At 39.1% G+C, this 17,496-nt stretch overlaps 1 protein-coding gene across 5 annotated transcripts in view; it reads right to left on the bottom strand.

Moving 5' to 3' along the window:
• The window catches only part of CDK18 (cyclin dependent kinase 18), a 1,544,265-nt gene that overhangs the window by 168,134 nt on the left and 1,358,635 nt on the right, over positions 1–17,496 (bottom strand). For all 5 annotated transcript variants that reach the window (XM_044076818.1, XM_044076817.1, XM_044076819.1 and 2 more), the window contains one exon: positions 495–618. In XM_044076818.1, the coding sequence (XP_043932753.1) occupies positions 495–618 (124 nt within the window). The remainder of the gene's footprint in view (positions 1–494; positions 619–17,496) is intronic.

Genomic DNA, 17,496 nt, shown 5'->3' with positions numbered 1-17,496 from the left:
AACTCCAGATATTAATTTAAGAACACTAGCACAGTGTGCTTTCATGTCAACACCAGTACCTAAGTTTTCAGTCCTGCTGAGACATGGGGTAATTTCTAAGGAGCTACTACAGGAAAAGGAAGGACAGCTACTCTTACCAGAAGAGACAGTCCCCTACTATAATCAGCATTGCTTTCTAAGCTTCAAACTACTATTCTCATTAAGATCTTTTCTCAGGTACATTAGTTTTTTGTAGATGAGTAACACTAAATATCTTGTCACTGACTACCACTGCTGCACATTGATTTTTTTTCCCCTCTGGCTTATTACTCGATTTCTAATAAGTAGAGGGGGAAGCAAGAGAACAGTAGCAATTCATGTAGTATGTAGTGTGTAGCAGGCAAGCTCTGTGTCTTGTGAGATGGATAATGTAAAACCATGTCCTTTAAAGTAGGAGCTTCAAGAGAATTTAATGTTCTTTTATGTTGCAATAGGAAGCGTGGCAGCACACTCACCAAAGTCTGCTAGCTTCAAGATGCCTTTTTCATTAATTAGCAGGTTTTGTGGCTTTAGGTCTCGGTGCAGAATCTTCCTCCTGTGACAGTACGCCAACCCACGCAGCAATTGGAACATAAAGATCTTGCAAAAACACAAAGATATATAAGCATCAGAGGTCAGAGCAGAAGGAATTCAGTGCTGTTTCTAAACACAAATAAATGGTAAAAGAAAGAAGTTCCCCATAGATTTAAATGCATCACCAGCTGCTCTAAAAAGGCTTTGCATTTACAGAGCTCTTTTCCTTATATTTCCTTCTTTTCTAATTGCCACAACAGCTACACTGTGCTTTGAATTCTAACATAATTCGAATAATAGTTATGGTGTTGGTTTGTTTCATCAGTGTGACATAATGACTATATATCATTTGGCAGGCTACACCTTTTTAAACGTTATGATCTCTGATCACTGAGTTTTTCATTAAAGTGCAGCCAAACCCTTTGAAGAGCTACCCGTCTTTAAACTAAAGACTGCTTTACAGATCTTTTTCTGCTTTCATTGCCCCAAATCCACATAGTACCATACAAAGAAATATTCATTTTATCTTCTCCCTTAAAGAAAAAGGTACAACCTATTTCATGCCAATAGCTGTAAACATTTCCCTAAATATGAGATCTAGGAATATTACAAAGCCACTGTTTTAAGGAAAGTGTATGAACCATAACTAGACATTTCATTAGCTAATGGTTAAATGTGCATAAAAAGATGCTGATAGTGTAAAAACAAATCAGTATTATAAGGCAACATCAGACACGGTAGTAAGTACCATGGTGTTGGTTAGTACATAAGATAAGTCTGTTCAATTTTATTAGGAAAATGTGAAAAGAACTTTCAGTTATTTACTGCTACAAGGAAGGGAACAGAGATGTATAATACCTACTTAGTAGACAAGATGCTAGAAGTTTACTCTTATAGAAATGTTAGTAATTCCTTATTATAGTGGATGCAGCGATAGCAGTCTTGGGCGATGCAGTTCAGGGATTACATATGTTATATATTCTTTGCAAGAACTGAAATGTATCTGTGGTTGTATAGCAGATTACAGATACCACTATGATCCCAAAGCTCTCACTTCTATTTATGTACAATTTTATGTTCCGACTGGGATAAAACCCATTTTCAGCGGAGGCCCGGGGAGAAAAGCTCCACATACAGAGATTATATAAAACCTTATACAAAAAAATTATACAAAACTTATAAAACAATTATACAAAAAATATATATAAGACAAACAGTAGACCAAAGTTACATTCTATGCTATTATAGCTGACATTTCTATTATACAGTCATCTGATATAATTCCTTATTGTAGTGTAGACATTGTAGTTTCTCAAAGTAAGCTGAGGAAAGGATTGTAGGGGGGGAATTGGATAGAAAAAGATGAGGTTAGAGATTATCTAGACATGAGAGAGAGCATAGATTATGAGGTGGTCAGAGAAGAAAAAGTATGACCAGAAGCTATTAAAACTAGTTAACGGAGTAGTACAGGAACAAAGCCAGGTGTCATTAAGATATTGTTTTAGGAATCTTTTTGAATGGTTTGGCATTTGTGTTGGTTCTGATGCTCTGAGGTAATGAATTGCTCCAAAGTTGCTAAAAATGCAGTAGCATGCATTTGGAGAAGGACGAGTAGGAAACTGAAATGTCTCTAATTACTTAGTGACTGCAGTCCTCCAGACCTTGCAGAAAACCACACATTTTTTGAAGACAGGAATGGTAACCAGTACAATCATGGACATTGTATGATATCAGGGAATGTGGAGAGGTACGCTGAAACTAAATATAAAAATAGAGCAGGAAACGGCTGAAGAAGTTTAACTGATAAAACTATAAACAGTTACACCTCAGTTGCATTATTTTGGGAATAAGGGCACAAAGGGACAAAAGCAGGACATTTTTTAGATATTACCCTAAGCTCTTAAAAGCTAACAGAACAACAGGCTTGCTTCAGCAAGTTCAATGCAATGCATTGACTGGAATCTTCAACGATTTACCAGAAAAGTAAACATTTACAGGACAAAGCAACAGTATAATCAGAGTCAAAAAAATCAGGGGCTTTCTAAAAAATCTCAGCAGCTGAGAGGTACTACAGGGCAAAATAATAACATCTTCACTCAGTATATGAATGCAAACAAAAGCGGAAAAGTCAAATGTTAGCCCTATAAGTAGGCCGCTACCACTGGGGCCGCTATAATAAGGAAGTAAGAAAATTTTGCAAAGCATATGAACAGAAATAAGGAAAAAGAAAGCCTCAGAGTAACTGTTCTGAGGACAGTTATCACAAAAAGCAAAGGCAATACTGTTGTATTCTTAAAAATATAGCAACGTTATATAGCTATTAATGTACAACATAAAAATGACATGTCAAGGACTGTTACTAAGAAATCAGTTAGTAAGCAGTTAGTACTTAATTGAAAGTAAACTAACTGTAAGGCTTTTTAAAGTGCTTTAGCAAGGGGCTTTCCACCACACCCCTGAAACTTTTATATACTAAATTCAAGAGTGATGTAAGTGAATAAGGTAAATTTTCAGTTGTTGCAGTATCATCCTTGGTGTATATTTAATAGCACTCTCACTTTTATTTGTTGAAATGTAGTACACTGCAGTTCTGATTTCTTCTACACCATGGGTATGTGTGTGCTAATTTTTCAAGTTTTAAGCAAATGACCCTGATGTCGAAGGTCACAAAATATAATTAACAAAGGTCAAGGGAGTAGACAAATGCCTATTTCATCCTTGTGCCAAAGATAAACCATAATGTTGTTTTTCTTTTGGCTTTTCCCAGTTAGGGGTCGCCACAGCGGAATCATAATGCTGGCTGGAAATCAGATTATTCAGATTATACCATACAGTTATTTACCTTCTGGGAATAAAATATTAACAAGAAAAAAAGTGAAAATACAAAAGACGTTAACCATACAGCCAAATGTTTAAAAACCGTACATTGTTCATAACTTCCCTTAAGAAGAACTAAGAAGTGAACACTCAAAAAATGCTGTCAAGTGATTATGAGAAAAATAAACCTACACTCCACATGTGCAGAGTAAAAAAAATAATTTTTGTGCGGGGAGGGGCAGGCCCTCCCACACCCCCGACATATTTTATTTATATATATATATATATATATATATATATATATATATATATATATATATATATATATATATATATATATATATATATATATATATATACTACTTCTATGGTTGCACAAACTGATGAATGGAAAAAACTTCCCTAAACAGCACAAAACAGTCTTGCACAGTGATTCTACACTGATGATGTCAAGGATATGCCATACCATCAGATGTTAATTTGCCCATCTCTGTTCAAACATTGAGAACCTTTATCAGCTCCTCATTGATACCTGAAAGGCAGCTTATATCATAATTTGAAGCTTTGTGTGCTTTTATGCAGTCTCGTATGAAATAAAGGACACTGTTGGATTGTACCAAAAAGTGCTACAATGCAATTGTCAGGACATAATATATTAAACAAGTAACTATATTTTATCACTGTTGGAATCAAATGTGTGTTGTTAACTAAATATTGATGCAGGCCAGAGCAAGTCAAAATTTCTGGTAGTTATTTACCTCTTGGATAAAGTCATGTTAAAAGTGAAAAAAAATAAAGAAAGAAGCTCCAACGCAATTACTTTTGTTGAAGGCTTGTCACAAATTATATTGGTCATTCTGTCAAATTCTTAACAGCAGCTGTAACAGCATTTATCATCTAATGTAAGGCACTGCTAGACTATGTTGCCTAGGCATTTTATTTTTTTTTTTAATTCCATCAGCATAAGTTAAGCAAATGATTCATCTATGACACTAAAGGTGGCAAGACTATTGCACTGGGGATTGTGCAAACATTATGGTACTGAAGTGGCTGAAAAACACTGGAAACATGAGTCACAAAGCATCCTAGAAAATAATAAAGTCCACATCACATGTGATCACCCATTACCAACAGTTCAAAAGATAGATGTGAGAAAACCAGGTATAGTGGTCCTCAAAAGAAGACTAAAGTAGCAATGATCACTGAAATCACTACACCCAGGGACTGCAGTGTCTAGAATACAGAGAGAGACACAAAGTCATAAAATATCAGGATTTGCAGGCAGCAATGAGAGCTATGTGGAAGAAAGATAGCCAGACAGTTCCAATAGTAGTAAAGAATCTACAATCATATTTAGATAGGTTACCAATACATGTAACTCCGTACGAAATGCAGGAGTCATTACTGGGAACATTACAAGTGTTGCGAAGAGCAGTTTTGCCTGACAAAGACTGAAACAATACTAATTTTATGAACTTTAATTGTACTTTAACTTACGGATGGGGTCCACTCCGGTCATGCTATTAGAAACCCAAAAGATTTGGAGAAATTAAAAAAAATGTGAGAGTAGAATCCACAGTCTTCTGCACCAAATGCAATTATGCTATTAACACTGCTTTCAAATTCTACAGCGCAAACAGTGACTGCCATTTGCTAAGCAAAACCATTAGTTACATATTGAAAACAGACTTAAGCATGAGCAACAGTAAACATATCTTTGCTTGAAATTCACAATTCCATGAAAATGCACTGAAACTCATAATCTCTTCAAAGTGCACTGAAACTCATAATTCCCTGGAAATGTACTGAAACTCAAACTAGCAATTCTGTCAGCAGTTTGGTAATTGGTGTACAGGATTCAGGCTCCTGTCTCCACTGAATGTTAGAATTCCATCAGTAGTCTGGTAGTTGGTGTAGAGGATTCAGTCTCTTGTCTCCAGTAAAGCTAACAATTCTTTCAACAGTCTGATAGGTGGTGTAGAGGATTCAGGCTCTTGCTTCCTGTAATCAAGTTACAGGGTCAAGGCTGATCAAGTTAATAGACTAACCTGCCACCCCCCCCCCCCAACTAGGGCATTACATACCATACCTCTCAACTTCTTAGCACAAGAAATCTGGACAAAGCCTAAAATAATGGGAGGACAAAGGCCTCAAGATTATAAATATTGTTCTTATAGACTTAGAAAGTTACTAGAATAACAGCATTTGTCTTAGTGTGCATTTGTCTTAGTATGCATTTTCTGAAGCAAATGAAGTGTGAAACTCAAATGTGTGGCATTATTTAGTTATTTCACTCCTCAGTGATTTGAATGTGGCCTAATGCCCTTAGGCACTGGCTTGTCATGTTGTGAATAGCAGAAATGAATGCAGTGGCCTATCCACTTTGAAATAGTCTGCTTTGAGATAGCCTTTCCTTGTGATCCTGCAGCATATGCCACTAGTAGTTGCTATGTCTTTCTGAAAGCTTTGGTTCTGTTCAGGTAGAAGCATAGTTGTCTGTGTATGTCCAAAGAATGCAGAATTCTCTCCCCCTTATTCTGTGGGTTTGGATAAAAAGTAGGCAGATGAATAGTTTGGTTAAGGGCCACACTGGACACTATCTTAGGCATAAATGTCGGATTTGTCCTCAGAGAAACCCTGTCTGGATAAAAAAAAAAAAGGGTCCACACTCATGAGTGCCTGTAGCTCTGAGACTCGTCTTGCAGAGGTTATTGCTAGGAGCAGAGCTGTTTTCCAAGATAAAAACTTTATATCAGCTGTAGCGGCTGGCTCAAAAGGAGGCAGGGTGAGTTTTTCCAAAACATAATTGAGGTCCCATGCAGGTATTGGTGATCTCCTTGGAGGACTTAAGTTTTTGGCTCCTCTGAGGTACTGCCTTAACAAGGTATGAGAAAAGATTGGTGGCTCTATATTGTAATGAGCCGAAATGGCAGAGGCATGAATTTTGATTGATGAAAAGGATAGGCCTTTGTCTAGCATCTCAGTTAAGTATTGCAAAATGTGAGGAATATTTGGTACAGCTGTGTCAATTCCTTGTGCCTGGTTCCAAGCAAAGAATCTCTTCCATTTTCCGGTGTAAGATTTTCTGGTACAAAGCCTTCTGGCCTCCAAAATGACATCCATTACAGCTTTAGTGAGAGGCGTGTTTTGTATTACTACATTATCTGCCATGCTGCCAGATTTAAGGTCTTTAATTGGCTGTGCATGATTTGATTGTTTTGTTGGGGTAGTAGATGAGGTATTTGAGGCAAGGTCCAAGCCGGGCATTGAGACAAGTTCCTTAGGATTGGGTACCAGTGCTGGCGGGGCCAGTCTGGGGCAATCAGTATCATCTTTGGCTTCTTTTGTCTGACCTTTAGGAGTACCTTGGGGAGGAGAGGCAGTGCAGGAAAGGCATATACTGCTAAGCTTTTCCAGCTGAAAGAGAGGGCATCCACTTTCCATGCTTGTCTGCGATAAGTCCTTGTGCAGAATCTTTTTAGTTGGTAGTTGTGAGGAGAGGCAAATAGATCTATATCCGGGCATCCCCATTTCCTTGTTATCAAGCTGAAGACTTGTGGATCCAATTTTCACTCATGGAGATCCATGAGGTTTCTGCTTAGTTCGTCTGCCAGAGTATTTATCTTTCCTGGCAGGAATTGTGCCTGCAGATGTACTTGGTAAGTCAATGCTGTGTTCCACAGAGTCATGGCTAGTCTGCAAAGGGGGTAAGAATGAGTGCCTCCCTGCTTGTTTATATAGCACATGACCATGGTGTTGTCTGTCTTTATCAGTAGTTGTCCCAGATGAAGTAGGTCCTTGAAGGCTATCAGGGCATTCTGGACAGCTAGCATCTCTTTTTGATTGATATGTAGATGCATTTGGTTTGCGGACCATGTTCCTTGAGTACATCTTCCTGCCATGTGGGCCCCACATGCATAATCTGATGCATCCGTTGTTAATGTCTGTCTGGCTGGAGGTAAAGTGAATGGCTTTCCCTTGTTCTGGTGACAAGCCTTCGCCCACCAACGAAACTCCTGTTGCAGGCAGGGAATGAGGGCAATTATTGTTTCCAGGCTGTGGCAATGTTGAGTCCAAACACTTTTTAGGTACCATTGATGTTTCCTCATATGCAGTCTCGCATATGGAATTAACAGAATGCAGGATGCCATGTAGCCTAAAGCCTGCAGAATTTTTCTTGCCGATAACTGGGCCTTTGTTGCCAACAGGTTGAAATAGGTAGTCAGTTGCCTTTGTTTGTCTGGTGTGAAATAAGCCATCTGGGCAGCTGTATTTCAGCTTGCACCCAGGAATATTACCTCTTGAGAGGCTTCTAGTTTTGATTTTTTTTGTTGACTGTGTACCCTAGGCCTGTTAGAAATCTCTTTACAAACGCCAGATGCTGTAGTAGAATGTCCTTGTTCTCTGCTTGAATGAGGCAGTCATCCAAGTAAGGATATATTTGTATTCCTCTTCGTCTGCAGAATGCAATTACTGGTGCTAGGCACTTTGTGAAGACCCTGGGCGCAGTAGATAAGCCAAAAGGCAGTGCAGAGAATTGGTAGTGCATCGAGCCAGCTTTGAATCTGAGGTATCTTCTGCATGTTTGTCTGATTGGGACATGCAGGTATGCCTCTTTTAGGTCTAAAGTCACCAGCCAAGCCTTCTTGCCCAGCATGGGCAGAAGTTGCTGTAGAGTCAACATTTTGAATTTTGATATATCCAGAAATGTGTTTAGAATAGATAGGTCCAGTATTGGTCTCCAGGTCTTGTCCTTTCTTGGTACCAAAAACAGTCTTGAATAAAATCCTTGTCCCTGCTCTTGCTCTGGTACTTGTTGAATGGCCCTCATGTCCATGAGGGATGAGACTTGCTTTTGTGCCTCTGCCCATTGATGTTTTGGCAGGTCTGGCCAACCGTTTGTTCTTGGCAGGGTATGGAAGTGAAACTTGTAGCCTTGTGACACTGTCTAGGACCCATTTGTCCTGGGTTATTATGTGCCAGTTTTGAGAAAAAGTGTTAGTTTTCCCCCCTAAAGGTGCTGCCAGAAGATAAGTGCTTGGTGCAGGCAGGGGGAAGTCATTGGGACTGTTTCCTGTATGGTTGTGATTTGTCTTCTCCACTTTTGGAGGTAGAAGCACCCCATTGTTTAGACCTGTACGAGCCTTGGGGCTGGATCTGCCTCTTGGGTGTCTGTATCTGCCTTTTTGTGGTCTGTCTGACACTGGAAAGGACCAATTCTTTGTAGGCCAGTGTCTGCTAAATCTTGGAGGCTGAACCTGTAAGAAATCCTTAACCGTTTGCATAGATTTGACTTTGTCCTCCATTTTCTTTAACACCTCTTCTGCTTTAACACCAAACAAAGTATCATGCTGTAATGGGGCATCTAATAATTTTGCTTTGACATGATCAGGCAGACTTTGTTCCTTTAACTAAGCATGCCTCCTGATGACAGAACCCGTAACAGCAGCTCTGCAGGAGGCCTCCAAAGAATCAAAACCACATTGCAAAGTAAGCTTTCCAACTTGTTCAGCTGCATGCAATAAATCTTGCATTTCTTTGTTTTCTGCACATTCAGAATTTGTCAACGTTTTCTGTTTAAGCAGTGACATAATATATTGCTGACATTTGAGCATATGAAACTGACAATTTAAAGCCATTATAGCCAAGGTAGCAGAAGTGTAAATCTTTTTCCCCATCTGTCCAATGCCCTAGAATCCCTGTCAGAGGGGGTAGGGTTTTTTGCAGTGGAAGCCTTGACCCCTTTGGGACCCTAAGAGATGGTTTCTGGGTCAGCAACAGGGTTTTTGTAAAGGAATTTATGAGAGTCAGGGACCCTGTAGTACCTGTCCGGCTTAACAGGAGCTGGAGGTAAGGAGTCAGGGGTCAGACTGGACTCTGAAAATACATCATCAACAATGTCTAACACAGGTGGAATAGCTATGGGCCTGTGTTGTGGTAGTAAAAGGAAGTCTCTGAGCCTTTTCTTAGATTCTGAAAAATCTTGGCTCTCACAGTGGAAATGCTCCCTCATGGTATGCAAGGTTTCCCCAAAAGAGTAATCCTCAGGAGGAGAGGATGAAGGGATAGATTCTTCAGCATCAGAATCCTCATAGGGAGGACGAGAGTATTCCTGATCAGAAGAGGAATCAGATGAAATGGAAACCTGATCTGAAGAATCATATTCTGTCTCTTGCCTAGGCCTTTTATCAGGAGGGGGATGGGAACCTCTAATCAAAGTAATTAAGTCTTCGGCCATTTTGAGCATCTGTTTTTTGGGCATGGAGGCCTGTCCATGAGGCTGTTGTACTTGTTTCTTTGTCTTTAAGGGTGCTTTAGTCTTTGCCTTTGAAGCTGAAGTGGTTTTAATGTACAACTGAGTTGGTCTGAAAACACCCTCAGAAGCCGAAGCCTGCTCAGCAGCTCCGGACCCATCTGAGGGAATAGTCTCCGAAGGTCCAATACTTTGACCTTCCAGTGGCCTAGGCGACTCCATGTGGGAGTCGGTAGCGGCCTGCGGGTCTAAAGTAGCGGGCGTCAGAGGCTGCGAAGGCACCTCACTGAGAACCGGCGATTGGCTTAGAAGAAGCCTTGTCATCAGCTTTGGACCTCGGATGCCTGTCCTTCTCTTTTTCTTTGCATTTCTTGTGAATTCCGGTAGTCGGATGGCTATCCGATGACATGGTATAATTAAATCTTCTGCCAAAATAGTGTAATGCAAAATTGTACTGATGCTTAATAGTGCGTTGGTTAAATCTAGCACAAAACCGACAACTAGCAATGTCGTGGTCAGGGCCTAGGCAAGGAATACAGTAAGAATGAAAGTCCTTATGAGGTATTTGCTTCCCCCAAGAAATACAATTATTAACTTTTTCTGACATCGGTCTGGAGCAAGAAAAAAGTTTCCCCAACGAGGTACTTAGCTTTTAATGAAGACTTCGGATCTGAAATTCGAACACGAAAATCACAGGAGTCGGTTGACCGGCACTTGCGAACTGCTTATGCTTCGGGTACCTCGTGGCAAGAAAGACCTAGACTTTGGAATTCAGGCCGACTGAGGGTAGCCTGCCAGCAGGATAACCCAAGTGTAATGACTGCAATAGTGAAACATGAAGAACATCTTCACATTCGCAAAAAGTTCCACGTGGTCCTGAAATAGCTAAGCAGCAGAACCGACTACCTAGATAAACTCTGACATGCCTACAAAATAATGTAACACTGTCAGACACTACTGAGACAAACACTGCCATGCCTACAAAATAATGTATAACACTAGTAGACACACTGCTGAAACAAATTCTGACATGCCTACAAAATAATGGATAACACTAGCAGGCACTACTGAGACACACTCTGACATGCCTACAAAATAATGTAACACTGTCAGACACTACTGAGACACACACTGCCATGCCTACAAAATAATGTAACACTGTCAGACACTACTGAGACACACACTGCCATGCCTACAAAATAATGTATAACACTAGTAAACACACTGCTGAAACAAATTCTGACATGCCTACACAATAATGTATAACACTAGCAGGCACTACTGAGACACACTCTGACATGCCTACACAATAATGTATAACACTAGCAGACACACGCCTACACATGCCTACAAAATAATGTATAATAATAGTAGACTACTGAGACAAACCCCAACATGCCTACAAAATAATGTATAACACTAGCAGACACACTCTGACATGCCTAAAAAATAATGTATAACACTAGTGGACACACTACTGAGACACACACTCACATGTCTACAAAATAATGTAGAACACTAGTGGACACACTACTGAGACACACTCTGACATGCCTACAAAATAATGCGCAATACTAGCAACAGACACACTACTGAGACACATGCCTACACATGCCTACAAAATAATGTATAACACTAGCAGACATACTACTGAGACACACTCTGACATGCCTACAAAATAATGTACAACACTAGTGGACACACTACTGAGACACACACTGACATGCCTACAAAATAATGCATAATACTAACAGACACACTACTGAGACAAACACTGCCATGCCTACAAAATAATATACAACATTAGTGGACACACTAATGAGGCAAACTCTGACATGCCCTCAAAATAATGCACAATACTAGCAGAGACATTACTGAAACACACTGACATGCTTACAAAATAAGGTATAACACTAGCGGACACACTACTGAGACACACTCTCATGCCTACAAAATAATGTATAACACTAGCAGACACACTACTGAGACACACTGACATGCCTACAAAGTAATGTACAACACTAGTAGACACACTACTGAGACAAACTGTGACATGCCTACAAAATAATGTATAACACTAGCAGACACATTGAGGCCATCCTGAAACAGAGCCATTCTTCAGAATAGTTGTGAATGTTAAGGCTATGATTTTAAAATGTTGTGGGAACATAATTCAGCTTGCATGAAGTGGGCTTTATACTGCCATTTCTTACAACTGGAAACGTCTTGCCTGAGGAGTGCAGTTTTCTGCCTTCAGTTCCACATCGTCCTCCATGATTGAATGATGATAGGTAACTGTTAATGACTTATATAGCCCACTCACAGCACAACGCAGTCCCGATTCTGGAACTTGGATGTATAAACCTAGATTGCCTGAACTGTCCCTTATAGGGAACTCTCATCAGCTGCATCCCATACAGAGTGGCCTCTTTGGAATGGGCATAACGCCAGCCATGTCTGAAACTCGGCCAGTTTATTTTCAAACAGGGAAGGGTGTGAGAAAACTGGTAGGCCTATAACAACATTCCTCACCACAACAGATGAAGTCCCAAAGATGACCAAAGTGTACAAAACTGCATGTTTTATTTTGATCTCACCACATCAAGACAATGATCTTTTTTTCTTTTTTTTTTTTCAAATAATCGAGACAATGATTTTGATGATCGTTAATACATTTGTAGGGTATAATGCATGTGAAACAGCTGTTGGCTGTAGATCAGGCATAAATGCTGAATTGCTGAACAGTCTGTATTATGTCTTCAGAAGGCACATTCATGTAAAGTGAGAGACACCCAATATCTGGTCTACCCATCCCCCCAAAAATGGGTCTAAAGTTAATTGTTGAGGACCATATCCATTGAACGGCTTTTAAGCCAATAATAACCGAACATGCTTTTTATCATATAGGCTCATCATTGTAAATCCATTCACCAAAGTAGCATAACAGGAAGATTAGATTAACACCGGACATTCATTATGTTGGGGTTTTGCACCCTCCATACCCCCGCTACTTATATATACCAACACTAAGATCATACTACAGTGGAGAAAGGGCAGGTTTGTTATCCTGTACTGAAAATGGCCAAGTACGAGTTTTTGATGAATGGATTCATGATGATCAGCCTATATGACAAAAAGCACATTCAATGGTTAGTTTTCACTTAAAAGCAGTTTGATGGATATTGTCTTCGACAGTTAACTATAGACCCTCAAAAAATCTTCCTTCTCTCTTAGATACAACACAGTAAAGTATTTTCCTTACAAGAAAAGGAAGCAGATCTTGGTGCGTACATTTTTTTCCAAGGATTAATATTTTTTGCAAATGTTCATCCAGTTCCATTAAATATGACAAATATACTGTCTCAAATTATTTACAACTAAAGCAATCTTCCCAGAAAGTGGACAGGTACTTGGTGTTATTGCAGTAGATGCCTGGCAGTTGCATAAGACTTGTTAACATGCATGTCAAATTTCTAAAGGTTTGCAGAATGTCCAAATTTTCGAATCATATTTTTGGCCTATTCCATAAAATCTGTGGATTTCTGGCAAATTATTGAGGACTGAATTCATTAGATAATGACATAGATTTCAGTTTCAGACTTGATATCCTTCAGGAAATGCATGCTAGTGCAAAACGTCTTATTCTAGCAATTTTCTGATTTTATAAGGGCAATATTTGAAATCTTTCCCCAACTTTGGGCCTTTGTTTCCTATTACATTTGGTTCTGTCCAGATTTCTTGCATCTCAAGGATGACAGGTATGCCTGTTAATCAACTCTATCTCTGTACTCAGAGACAGCTTTAAAAGTCTGAGGGGATATAGCATATCATGGTGACTGCACTATGCACCTTCAAAAGTAATAGATGTTATTTTCTTTCTTTGAGTCTTTGAACTTACCTACCTCCCTTTCCTACTCAGAGTATTCAGTTTCTGCAGTTAAAACTGAAAATATGCTCACAACTGCTAGAATGTCTTGGTGTTATGAAACTATCCAAGGCTGAGCTGTACTTCTGTTAGTCATAATTCAGACAGAAAATATGCCCTTAGTAATATGACAGACAGAGGTTCTACCATCTCAATAGTCTTTGGAAAGGTAGTCTTCAGTGCAGTGTTCTAATCATTATAGTAAGAGTCATACCTGATTCCAGGAGCATGTATTCCAGGAGCATGTATTTCAAGCTACTGACATTCCATTATTTATAGTCAATTTTCTGTTCCCATTATTGATACTCGGTAATACCTTCCACTGTCTAATCTGGGCAGAAAAGAACACAAACAGTGTTTGCTTGAAATGTTTTTTGGGAAACATTTGTAAACTGATTATGGGGGAAGGGGAAAGAGATTAACTTCAGATTCTGGGTTTGGTGACTGTTACACACCTGGGTTAGGACAGAGACATTGGCTGCTTCAGCTGGTGTCTTCTTTTTCCTGTAGTTTCCTATCACACCCTGAAAACTCAAGGATATTATTGTACTTAAGTGCTACATCAAACAGTTAAAAGTAATGAGAATATTAATATCTCAAAACTTTATTCAGTGATATTTTTTGGAACATCACCTCTTTTCATTAAAGCTCTTTAACACGGTTACAACTTTTTTTCTCAATTTTTACTATTTTAGCACACTTACAGATCACAGAAATTTGGAAATGTTTAACTTGTATTTTCCGAAAAACAAACAAGCCTTCTCTTCCTTTTGCAACTCATCTCAGGAATAACCTCATCATCATTTATTGCTGATACCATGTCATACCGTGTACTATGATACCACCGTGCCTGCCTATTACCAGCTCTTGTTACTGCTGTACCATGATACCACTGTGCCTGCCTATTACCAGCTCTTGTTACTGCTGTACCATGATACCACCGTGCCTGCCTATTACCAGCTCTTGTTACTGCTGTACCATGATACCACCGTGCCTGCCTATTACCAGCTCTTGTTACTGCTGTACCATGATACCACTGTGCCTGCCTATTACCAGCTCTTGTTACTGCTGTACCATGATACCACCGTGCCTGCCTATTACCAGCTCTTGTTACTGCAGTTAGTTAGCATTAACACCGTGAATTTGTATTTCTGTTTTTTTAACATTGGTAGCATCACCTCTATTTATGGTTTATTGTTTTGTTCTTGTTTGATAGGTCTGTCCACACTGGCATATTATATTCCATTTTCTTCCTGTTGCCTAGGCTATCTCAAAAATACATTCGTGTTTCTCAATAAAGTTGTCCTCACTGTAGAGATTAAATAAATATATCTTTTCATAATGCGACAATTTAATATGCTTACAATGACTGCCCCAAGCGTGTCATTTTTCAAATGTTTTTTTCTAACACATTTTCACACTACTAAATGAAATAACATTGTGGTCATCATACTGCAAGGAGCATGTGGTGGGATCCAATTTGTTTCAACATACATTAATTAAAGAAAAAATAGTGTATTGAAAAGGGAAAGCAGGTACAGGCAATATATAGTTATAAGCTCTCAAAGCAAATAAAACTTGAAATTTAACATATACCATTACATTTAAAATGCAAATGACTACAATTCCCTTCCTCACACATTCTGAAATATAATAAGAGTATAATTTTATTCGGTGTCTTACTGGTACATACAGTTACATCACCATTTACTAGAAATTCACACGGACAGCACCTACCTGAGATTATCAGATCGTAACTGTAGTGGTCTGCTTCAAAACTTCAGTAACAGTCAAAGGACTCCGTGTATTGAAAGTGGTGTGGAAAAAGCATATCCATTTTGAAGGGATAATTTTAAATAAGACATTACCCATATATAAGCCTTCCTGAAAAATTATGGTCTGTTTTAAGTATCTCATGCAAAAAAATAAATAAAATTTGCCAGTTTGCTTGAATTATTTGCCAAATTACAGCTATAAAAAGATGGCATACTTTGCAACAAAGAATGTAGGCGAGGGAATTTTACCTTTACGTGTATGTGAGAAAATCAAATGCAACTTGAAAACACTTAAATCACAAAAGAAGCAACACTTAAAATCACAAAGGTAGCACTTCTTATACAAGGCTATGCTCCTGTACCTAAATGTATCTGCAGCTCCTTGAACAATGCTGTTTAAACAGAGTGTACTGTTGTACTTTGCCAATGAACAGATTGTCACCTGCAAATAAATGGAATCATTATGCATTTACCCACTGCATTTATATTATTTGAAATGTACTGAAAAATAGCTATTCAAAAATGTTAAAATTCAGAAAAGGACTTCAATTTTATTTCTTTTAATTACAGTATTCAGACACATAACATGTGCTCTATTCTCTCTCTTTCTGTGAATGTAAGCATTATATATGTAGAAAAATGGGTATAGATAATACCCAGAGCTGGTGTTAGCATTTTGAGGGCCCCCTAGGGACTTCCAGTCTACGTATCACCCTATAGCTGATACCCCTCCTAAGCAACCTTTTAGTTCATGCTGCAAACTGACTGACCTGTAGCTACAGTGCTCCTCTTAATTACTACAGGCCTGTGTACCACACTAAGTTGGGCCATCTCACAAAGGGACAGTTACAGTTACTGGAATTTAGTTGCACCAAAGATACATTGCAGGAACTCTATGTACAGGTCTGGACTTAGGTGAAATGCCACCCTGGGCCTACTGTTTCAGCCACCCAACACACACGGACACACATGCACGCACACACACTCGCACACACCATACTCTCCAATCTTTCCCTGATCACTCCCCACCCCCATCTTGGGCTTCCAGTGCTATGCACATTCATTTTTCCTTCCCTTTCTCAAGTTTTGCTTTACTCCTCAGCTTTTTCAAAAAGCCATATCTTCCTATATGCTCTGAAGTGCATTTTATTTTTTTTCTTTTTACACAACCTTTTCATCCAATGATGGCTTGAAAAGAATTTTTGATTAAGGAAAGAAATTGTGTTGCTGTTCAGCTTTAATTTGCCTTGCATCCTTTCAACATACTTTTACTGACCAAGTAAGCGCAGTAATAACCATTTAGAAAATAACTCAGTTAAGCCAGAGCCACGAGAAGCACTGGGTTATGCATGTTCTGAAATACATTTAGAGCATTTTCCCAACTTTTTAATCCAGGTTGTATGAAGGCTTAATGTTCAAAGATGACAAAATAGTAACTCACAATAAACTAACAACCCAATTGTTGTCTAGATACACAGGTCCTATCTTGGAACTGACTTCTTCCCTAACCCCCCCTCATAAAAAAAAGACTGCCCATGCATCTCTCTGGTGTTAGACTGGGATGAAAGCAGAGGTTCAAATTTCTACAGTCATGTATTTCAGAGGAATGTTGACATAGATATACATAGCATGCTTCCTCATTCCTCAATCCAAACTGTCAAAGGCAGCTACCTGCATACATGCCTGAAGTGTGATTATGAGGAAAGTGAAAAAAATAACAACTTTGTTACACCTAGACAGTACACTGCCCCTGCACAAACTATAGCAACTTTCTTTGTACACGTCTGAGGTCTGTCAGAAAAGTAAAAGAATGAACACACTGTCCTCCGCCCAAACACAAGCTATAATAACCTCATGTGCACACCTCTAAGGTTTGACTGTGATGACAATTAAAGAAGTGATAACCACACAATCCACCCCCCCCCCCCCCACACACACACAACCTACAGCAGTTTTCTGTACACACACATCTGAGCAGAGCTGGTTTTAGAATGGGTGCAGTTGAGAGCAGAGGCCATTATCAGATTTATCCTAACAGGGTCATATCAAACCCCTGTTCAGTTTAAAGAGCATAATCAGAAAATTAATACATTTTCCTCCTCGTTTTCCACAACTCGCAACAGCTTTTGTGGGGCCCCCACACAGTCAATGGATGATTAAGGGAGCCCCATGTT

Source organism: Protopterus annectens, chromosome 7.part0, assembly GCF_019279795.1.
Source record: "Protopterus annectens isolate FY-2018-M chromosome 7.part0, PAN1.0, whole genome shotgun sequence".
NCBI classification, from domain to species: domain Eukaryota; kingdom Metazoa; phylum Chordata; order Ceratodontiformes; family Protopteridae; genus Protopterus; species Protopterus annectens.
The sequence above is the reverse complement of the archived record's forward strand: the minus strand, read 5'-3'. Positions and strand labels throughout refer to the sequence as shown.